The sequence below is a fragment of the Asterias rubens genome, chromosome 17 (assembly GCF_902459465.1).
Source record: "Asterias rubens chromosome 17, eAstRub1.3, whole genome shotgun sequence".
Taxonomy (NCBI): Eukaryota; Metazoa; Echinodermata; class Asteroidea; order Forcipulatida; family Asteriidae; genus Asterias; species Asterias rubens.
Window position 1 is genome coordinate 11,742,362 of NC_047078.1, and position 10,029 is coordinate 11,752,390.

At 37.5% G+C, this 10,029-nt stretch overlaps 1 protein-coding gene across 1 annotated transcript; it reads right to left on the bottom strand.

Moving 5' to 3' along the window:
- Positions 1 to 106: 106 nt before the first annotated feature.
- Positions 107 to 2,010, bottom strand: LOC117301817 (sulfotransferase 1E1-like). Its single transcript, XM_033785816.1, has 3 exons — positions 1,883 to 2,010; positions 1,033 to 1,206; positions 107 to 270 (listed from the first exon to the last, which is right to left on the bottom strand). Exons 1-3 carry the CDS (start codon positions 1,908 to 1,910, stop codon positions 107 to 109), a joined length of 366 nt encoding a protein of 121 aa, XP_033641707.1. The 5' UTR covers positions 1,911 to 2,010.
- Positions 2,011 to 10,029: the final 8,019 nt, after the last annotated feature.

Sequence of the window (10,029 nt, forward strand, 5' to 3'; positions counted from 1 at the left end):
CACGAAAACACGCAATAGCACCGACAGTCGTAAATAAATGACGCTGTATAGCTTCAAAGCAAGATAAAACACTAACAACACAGTTGTGTGCCACTGCATTGCAGTTCTAGTGCAACCACAATCTTCTTGCCTTTAGTTTTATTAGCTCTTCCGGCGGTAGTGGATGAAAATCCAGAAACATCATCCGCATCTCCTGGTGCTGTTTCTTCATGTTTCTCAAGTCTCCGTTGTACATTGCGGCACATATTATTTCTTGCAACCATGTGGAGCCTTGTTAAAACAAGCAAAACAAAAACAAATATCAAACATACAAACACAAACAAAAATAAACTGAAATTATTTTAAGTCCGAGTCATGTCAGATGATTTATAAAACTATCTGGCAGCTGTGTTTCATTTCTGGGATGTACAAAACACATTTTTTGAAAGGTGACGGGAAAATTAGTTGGTGAAAAAAACCGGCTGACAATTAAAAGTTATCAAACATTGGAAGTGTTGCACAAGGGTTTGTCTGTGTGTGTATAGGAATGTGTTATATTTTAGATATTTACAAGCTAACGTCTTTTCTCAAAGCGTACAATACATTTAAAGGCTCTGGACACGATTGGTAATAATTGTCAAAGACCATGCAGCACTCTCATCCTGGTAAATCACAACATATTATGCATAACAATAACAAACCTGTAAAAAAAAATGGGCTCAATTGGTCATCCAAGTTGCAAGAAATAATAATGAAAGAAAAACACCCTTGTTGCACAAGTTTGTGTGCTTTCAGATCAGATGCATATAAAAGGCATTAGGCCTGAGGCCTTTTTAGTGCGAAATTACCTATTTCTCAAAAACTACGTAACTTCAGAGGGAGCTGTTTCTACATGTTGTATAGTCTGTCAACAGTCTTCCATTGCTCGTTACCAAGTAAGTTTTTATGCTAACGATGATTTTTGTCCAGTGCCTTTAAAAATGAGAAATATACAGTCTGTAGTCATTTTGTTCTGGTCGAGCTTTTGTTTGGCTTTCGACTCTGGTTTTCTACCTGTTTTGGGGTATGACAGATTCCACACGTCATCCGATCGAACTTCCCAAGTTGGCATATCTTTCACGCAGTCCATTGCATTGCCTGGTAAGATATAACCTTTGTATTTGCAGAAACATTCTTCGTATGTAATTTTCAGTGGCTCGTCTTTGAGTTTGGAGAATACTTCTGAAACTGCAAATTTTTGTATTAATAACTACAACATTGTGTAAAGGTCGATGTAACGGTAGAAGTTGCTATGTTTTAAACCCTTCGTGCGTTACACTGTAAGCAGCTGGCTAATACACATAGGCAACTCTGTGTATGAAAGTAAATAAACCCCCTTTACCCTGACCTCTATAGGATGCGCTTGAGAAACAATTATTTTTGTTTAGGTTTGAGTGGCCAGGGCAAGGTTGTTTACCAGCTTGATTTTTTTGCAACACAGACTGGTCCGCTTTCAGAAGGGAATTCCCATAATGCTCGTACACACGCCTTCGTCTGCTCTTGTAGTAAATTATTTGTAAACCTGACTCCACCTGGAATGGTGTACTACAATTTGTAGACAATCTAAACGACTGTGGGATTGATATCATACATAGTTAATTTATCCCTCGGTATATAACTTGTGTAATTGCAGGGTCCCAAATGGACTCTTGCACATTTTTATAGGGGGGGGGGGGTGAGGGCGGTAGAAATTTGTTGACATTTTAAGTTTCTATATTTAAGGGGAATGAAGGGTATACCATGTGTAGCCTCTGCCCTTTATCTGTGCTTCTACTCGGGTCAATTTGTATTGTCGTTAATTTTATGAGTGATTCCCAAACGTAAACAGTCATTCTTTTTTAAAAGGCAAAGACATTAACCGTACATTGTTCGTTGGTGATATACTTATCCATGACGTCACTAAAGGATAGGGTAGTTCTCTTTGATTACCTCTCTCGTGGAAAGTCTGTAGTAAAAAAAATCAAACCGTTGTTATTGTAAGCTTAATGACAGTGTCTGCGGTAAAACCATGTGTACCTATACTGTGATGTGTAGATTTTTTTCTCAGTTAGGAACTACGTTTGCTAAGTAATATAGGCCTTCTGCCGTGGAGTGGATTTCGGGATTCGAGAGTTACATGGTTAAAAAAAATGATCATTAATAATTTTGATATTGTTTTGAATATATAAATGACTTTGGGTTGAACAAGGACAAAATTGATTAGAGCGGATATTGAACCAACGAACTTCAGTTTAACGTGCCGGCGCTCTAACAACTGAGCTATATCTAGCCCTATGTTTGCGGTTTCCCTATTTTTTGTCAATACCTTTGTTCAAGTCAGAAGCTATTCAACCGTAAACTGCCGTGTAGCAAGAGATTACACCAAAGTTTACGATACACCCTGGTAAACGGCAACCAGGAAATCACTTTATAACGGGATGCAACTTTTTATTTCAGATATCAACAAATAATAAACCTAAGGAAAAAAAATCCTTGAAAATTAATGTATTTCCAAAACTAAAAGATAGCATGAAGTGCAACAAAACAGAGCTGAAAATAAGTTATCTTTCAATTTGCAAATACATTTTCCAGTTTAGAAAATTCACTTTAGTAACAATTTATTGTATAAAAACTGACGTTGTACTCGATAATGTTGCAAGCACTAAAGTATGCCTATATGTTTTGTAAAGTAATTATACAAATGTCACCAACCGTCGTTTGACAGATAATACGAAATTGGATAGACTAACTATATAATAGTGATGTTTCTATTGAAAAACTGTTATAACAGTTTCAATGAATTTGATTTCTCATAACTAATGGGGGAAATAGTTAAAGTCAGAGAATAAGAGACTTCTTAAGGAAGGTTTCAGAATTGGTAAGAACCAAACATCGTGATGATCACAGATATACATAAAACTAACACGGTCTAAGAAGAAAACATCCCTTGAAATATTTCTGTCTGAAATTTAATATTTGATGAGATATAAATTATCTAATTTCACGTTTTGTTCAGTTTTGTTTTGGCATCGATTCAATGCAACATTTGTCATCGGTTTTTCACTATTCTCCCAGATGGCCGATCGATCTCAAACTTCGACAGGTTTGTCAGTTTATGTTTAGGGTGGATTACATAAAGTGTTTACACTGCCAGCTCTTTTGTTAGCAAAAACAATTATGTAATGTTCCTTTAAGTGTAGATTTGTGAGTACAATGTACTCGCCTTCGGCTCCTACATTCTATTCAGGAATCTACACTTTCACGTCAATTATCCTTACCTGATTTTACAAACACGGACGAGGACTAACCCATTGTGAATGGGATCACTCTAAGGTGATGCGACTTTATTATATTTCAGTTGTCAGAATAAACGACAATAATAATAATAATAATAATAATAATAATAATAATAATAATAATAATAATAATAATAATAATAATAATAATAATAATAATAATAATAATAATAATAATAATAATAATAATAATAATAATAATAATAATAATAATAATAATAATAATAATAATAATAATAATAATAATAATAATAATAATAATAATAATAATAATAATAATAATAATAATAATAATAATAATAATAATAATAATAATAATAATAATAATAATAATAATAATAATAATAATAATAATAATCGAGACTTATAAAGCGCATTTTACAAAATTCAATGCGCTGGAAGAGTGCTACGGAAAAGACGATAATGAGAATAGATGTGTTTTTAATTTACTCTTGAATGTCTGGAGTGTTGGTGTTCCGAATATGACTTGGTAGGGCGTTCCAGCACCGGGGACCAGCGACTAAAAAGGACCGGTCCCCTGCCATTTTGTGTGTGCGAGGGATGGTTAAGTTTGAAATGATTTGTTGTTGAATGGAAAATTATATAAATCTGACATTCTTTTTAATGGTTTCCAAACACTTAACCAGGACTTACCTGGTTGATTGTGGCCTTCCTACGTTGGTTGCCTTTGAAAGAATAGGCACGTCTACACATGTAATCAAACTTTTAAGGAAGTTCACGAGATACTTTGGACTCTTTGCTACTTTGTATTAATATTCCCTCTACATACATTGGGAAATAATAAGTGACCAAAAGTGAACTATAATATTAACTATTAACGCAAATAGGGTGGAGCGGTGTGCGTCATCCACGGTTATCTGCAAACCCTTGTATCGCACGAGTTGGTGGAGCGGTGTGCGTCATCCACGGTTATCTGCAAACCCTTGTATCGCACGAGTTGGTCTTTGAAAAGCGTTTGAAACCGCTTGTAATGAAATGCATAATAATTGGTTAGAAAGAGGTTTTAAAAGTAGAAAATAATGATCCACACAAATATGCCTCGAAACTGCGTGGTTTTCCTTTTACCTCATCGACAAGCTCGGTCGGTCATTTATTGGAGTCAAATTTTTTACTCCCATAAATGGCCGACCGTTCGCAAAGTCAAACGAAAACCACGCAATTTCGAGGCAAATTTGTGTAAATCATTGTATTCTACTTTTACAACATCTTTCTAACCATGCATTTTATAAAAACATTTACAAGCACTTTTCAAAGACCAACTCGACCGATCCAAGGCAACGTGTTCCTTTAATAGGAAGTGTGTCAACTGCTTTGATCTGGTTGAAAACAATGCTTTTTTTGGGGGAGATTGAAGTCCAGTACTTTTGCAATACTTGCTGCTAGTCTTGGTAATCTAAAACCTCCGCATTGATTAATTCCCAGCTTTGCCACCGAGGCCAGCGCGCCGTGATTGCCCGCTAGCTCTACGTGTATCTTTGGTTTGACGTCCAGCTCTAAAGCACAGTTGCCAATAGACGAAATGATTCAAACAGAAAAGTGCGCCTTCTGTCGGGTTATCACGTTACGTTATACGAGAATTATATAGTGTCACTGACGTCTTGGATCAAGACTAACTTGAGCCGGCACCAAATCCCAGTTATAAGCAATACGCTAACAAAGCTATCATTGAATCATACAATAAGTTGACTGACCAGGTCATGAAATCCCAAACGTCAAACGGAAAAACATTGACCGACCTAGTTGTGTTTTGTTGACATCTGATTGCTGACCTTTAAAACAGCCACCGGGCGCAATTTAATAAGATTATAATGGATTTTGATCTTGATTATTTGGTTTAGAAGGTCACAAATTGAATGCCCTTGTAGAATGTTGTTGCTTGCTTTAAAGGCAGTGGACACTATTGGTAATTACTCAAAATAATTACTAGCATAAAATCTTTCTTGGTAAACGAGTAATGGGGAGAGGTTGATGGTATAAAACACTGCGAGGAACAGCTCCCTCTGAAGTAATGTAGTTTTCGAGAAAGAAGTATTTTTCCATGAATTTGATTTCAAGACCTCAGATTTAGAATTTGAGATCTTGAAATCACGCAACTTCGTGTGCTAAGGGTGTTTTTTCTTGTAATATTATTTCGCAACTTCGACGACCGATTGAGCTAAAACTTTCACAGTTTTTTTAGTTTATGCATTTGTTGAGATACATCAACTGTGAAGGCTAGTCTTTGACAATTACCAATAGTGTCCACAGTGTCTTTAATGGGCTCTGACACTAAAGGTGGGAAATATTAAAAACCCTGTTGTTACACTCATGTTTTAAATCCATGTCTTGTCGTAGGAGCTGCGTGTGTGGCTTGGAGGGGTTTGGGGCAATGGTAACAACCACGGTGTTACTGTTTGTGTATTAATTTTCTTTTTTTTATCTTTGCAGTAAAACAAGTTGTTCACTTTCCTTAAGAAAGTCCTATTACGTGTTGGAGAAATACTTTTAATCGGTTTGTTAAACCGCGGTTAAAAGAAGTATTTGTTAATAAATAAATAAATAGATAAATGGAAGCAATATTCACAACAACAAAAACAACAACAACAACAGCAACAACAGCAATCTAAGAAGATCCGATGTCCCATTAAAATAATAATGTCCGCCGGAGAGTCTGACCCTCATGGGAAATTAGCATTGACTGAAGGAGAATGATTCAACAGAGGGCGCTATCAGAAGAAGTGTGTCTGTTCGCCGTATTGGTGGTGGTGGGGGGGGGGGGGGACACCGGTGTCTTAAAGTTTCGAACAGTACTCTGCTCTTCTCATCTTAATACATGATCTACACCATACCAAGCTCCAAGCATCACTTTCTTTATGCTGTCGTCATATCATACCGACACAAATGATCTCATGCAGGATAATAATTATCATACGTTTATGATGTCATAATTCTGCAGTAAATAGTATCAGGATCTCAACATGTCTGATGGCACTGTTAGATCTCCTTACAAACGACCATCCACATAGACTTGAATCAAGTCCCTTTCTCGTACGAGCATATTACGCCAACTATCAAGTCATAAAGTAGGTGCGCCCCCACCGTCAAAATGTAGCTATATAGGCAATATATGGGTGCGTTCGATTAGCTTCCCTGGGTCGACCCCGCGGTGCTCACTCGGGTGAGCTCTGACAAGAGCTAAACGAACGATCACACTCACCCACTCGTGGTGACGTCATGCACATGGGGCCAGCCCGCAAGTGACCCACTCCACAAGCAGGGCACTGGGGATGGGGGCTGACCCGGGTGAGCCCCTGGAATGATGTCAAAGCTATTCGAACGCACCCGGGAAGACTGGGGTCGACCCAGGGAAGCTAAACGAACGCACCCAATGTTAGGAGATGTATCCTGAACATCTGACGCCACACTCCGAGGCTCAATAATAACGCCAGAGACCGGCATCAAAACCTGCGTATAGTTTGACCTCTCACCTCAGTCATTTCACAAAGAGATACGCTGTCAACTTCTATAACGGACGTGACAGCAGTGACTATTTGGCAATCTATGTCACTGCACGTTTTTCAAACGATGATTGTATCCAATGGAATCACAGAGGCCCAGTCTATAGGCGAAGGGACATGCAATAAAATACACCCCAATGCATTGGGACTCAAGTCTACCATCCACAAGGCAAGGCAAATTCCTCCAAACAAGGAGAGAATCCTTGACGCGATCTACTCGTTTAAATAAAACATTTCATTATAATCGAACGCGTGACTGCATCACCAAATACAACCATCGGAATGTGTAGATAATTAAACAGTCGTTGGATCATCAACACCCCCATAGGAAATATTGACGAATGACTGGCCAGCCCTAGACACAAGTTTTGACACCTGCATAGTGCAGAGAGCGGGACCCAGCTGTTCCGACCTCCGATTCCGTTAATCAGTTTGTCCAGAAATTGATGGACCCGTTTTTATATTCTGTAAATTAAATCCTTGTATTTTTTGGTAAAGGAGACGCTACTGGAATAGTAATGGCTGCAGCTATGAGCCGTATCAATTATTTCATATGGAGTTTGTTAGACAAGGGTGACTGGGAACGATTCTTATACGGGACAAGCAGCCCTCGTGGTAGGAGCCCCTAAGCGGACAGGACATTTTTTTTTAAGATGAACAAACGCACGATGATATTATTTCCAAATTCTTTTGCTCTACGAAATATTATTTCGTTCCGTTGAAATGTTATTTCGTTCACTCAAGATGTTGCTCCCTCATAATGTTATTTCGTTACCTCGAAACCCCATTGGAAACGAAATAATCGAGGTAGCGAAATTGTCTATGAATAACAAGTCATTCTGATTAAGTACTTTACCTTCTGACTTGTGTTTTATCTGTCCCTTTAGGAGCTCCGCACCTTCCCAGGACAGGTATACTCGCGATCCGATTTAGCCATTTTGAGCACTGGGATTACCTCATGATGCACATTTTACGACTTTCCGAATAATTACAAATATTATATAATGAAACATTAAACAGATTAAGCCCGTGCTGAGCGTGCAGACGATCGAAAGTGCAAACTGACAATCTACATCACCTTAGACCAATAACACAGATAGTGGAAAATTACGTCACTGCACTATTATCACATGAATTCATTTATGCCATGAAATCATTGGACCTTTATAAGACCATGTTGTCTGTCTTTATACTTTTAGAAATAACTTATCTCTCAAAACTTCAGAGGAAGCCGTTCCTGACAATGTTGTATACTATCAACAGCTCTCCATTGCTAGTTAGTAAGTTGTCATGCCAACAATTATTTTGAGAATTGACCACGAGTGTCCAATGCCTTTCAGGAATCTTTGGACAGTTTCTAGAACAGGCAAGAGGAGAATATTGAAAGATGACATAGCCCTCATGAGTATTGCTATTTGTCTTGCTGAATGAGACAAGCGCCACCAGCGGTCAGGTTGACACAATAATTGAATGTTACCAAGTAAGTTTTTATTCTGACAATTATTTTGAGTAATTACTATAAGTGTCCAGTGCCTTCAAGGAACCGTTTGAACTTTTTTCAGAACAGGCAATTCGTAAAAGGAACAGAGGACAGTTTTAGGAGAATGTTGAGAGATTACACAACATTACACACGGAGTTTGACTATACTTGTCTTGCTCAAGGAGACAAGCGTCACTAACGGGCAAGTTGAGTATCAAATAATGACACAATAATTGAATGTGGCCTATATGACATGGATTAGTAAATGGACATGGACAAGGATTGGTCCATAACTACAGTACCTTGGAGCAACTTTTGGAGGCTGGTTTGACCCACAAACAAATTAAAATGTCTTGATACGCGCCATTGAGCATTAAACAAAAAATGCCACCAAATAGCTGTTGCCTGGCAAAGGTGAGAAAAAACGTAACGGCGATTTTAATATTTGCATATTACGTCATGGTTCGTGTAGCTGTGCCTAAAATACAAACAAACAAATAAATACATTGTTTAAAAAAATACACAGAAATGGCCATCGATGAGTGATATAATTATATGTCTGGATTTCTTGGTCAGTAAAACACTGACCGTCATAGTCATTAATGAGTCTTAAACGTGAATTAATAAATGATTAATAAATAACAAATAGCAGAAAGTAAATAGCTGTATTTGTTTCATTGCTGCCATTTGTGGTGAAAAAATGAAGCTGTTCATAGCTTCCAAGCAAGAGAGACAAAACACGAGCAAACAAATACCTAAACAAATAAGTACACGATTAACAACAAAATAAAAACACAAACAATATTTAGATCAATAGAGGGGACTAGATACGATGCGGTACCTAAATTAAAATGTCATGATATGAGCCATTGAGTCCAAAATATTTCCCCCAAATAGCTGTTGCCTGACGAAGGTGTGAAAAACGTGACGTCACATTCAATAGTTGCATACATTTTGTAGCTATTTCTAAATACAAACAAATAAATAAATTAATGAATAAAATACACAGAAGTAGACTTTGATGAATGGTATCTCGGTCTGGATTTCCTGGTCAGTTAAGCACTGACCATCATAGTCGTTAGGTCCCTGGTTCCATCACTTGCGGCACCAAATGGTAAAGTGACAGCTAGCTCCCGATCTCCTCACTTATTGATAACTCCTGGCAGCAGTTGATGCTTTTTGTGAAGTTCGTCCACGCGTAAACCATCCCTCATGGTCACACGACTTCTCATTTTTTCTCTTTATTTTTTGATCTAGAGAGAGTCAATGAATAGTTTATAAATTAACGGTAAGTATTGAATCTTTGATGATGATGCAGTACTGCTCTCGAAAAGGCTGCATCATCTGACAGACGACTGTTCTATGCCGATTAAAACTCGAACTATAATAGCAAAACATCTGATCTGATATAAAAATTACGGTGATTGGATGACTTAACTTTTAGAAACTGTTACAATTACTCCCCCATTTGTATTCGTAGCCATTTATATTCATTCTCTTGTTCATTGTAGTTGACGTACATCACAATACATTTGTGCTAATTCCAAGTTGCACCTATGTTCAAATATTGTCAATCATGAAAGTAACATTGATAAAACAATTAATAAATTTGGGAGATTCCCAATATGAAAGTTAGAATTTCGGCAACCCTTTGATTATTGGAGCGCATGAAATAGCTATCTGGTCTGCCAACTGATTTCTGTGCGGAAATAGCTATTTCAACTCACCGTACTTGAAG

What these genes read in the sequence shown, in the direction of transcription:
- LOC117301817 (XM_033785816.1), bottom strand. Translation starts at nt 1,910, where the DNA reads ATGGATAAGTATATCACCAACGAACAAT. An exon ending in GTATATCACCAACGAACAAT is followed by an intron (nt 1,207 to 1,882) that starts GTACGGTTAATG and finishes AAAAATTTGCAG; the next exon opens with TTTCAGAAGTATTCTCCAAA. An exon ending in TCTGTCATACCCCAAAACAG is followed by an intron (nt 271 to 1,032) that starts GTAGAAAACCAG and finishes TGTTTTAACAAG; the next exon opens with GCTCCACATGGTTGCAAGAA.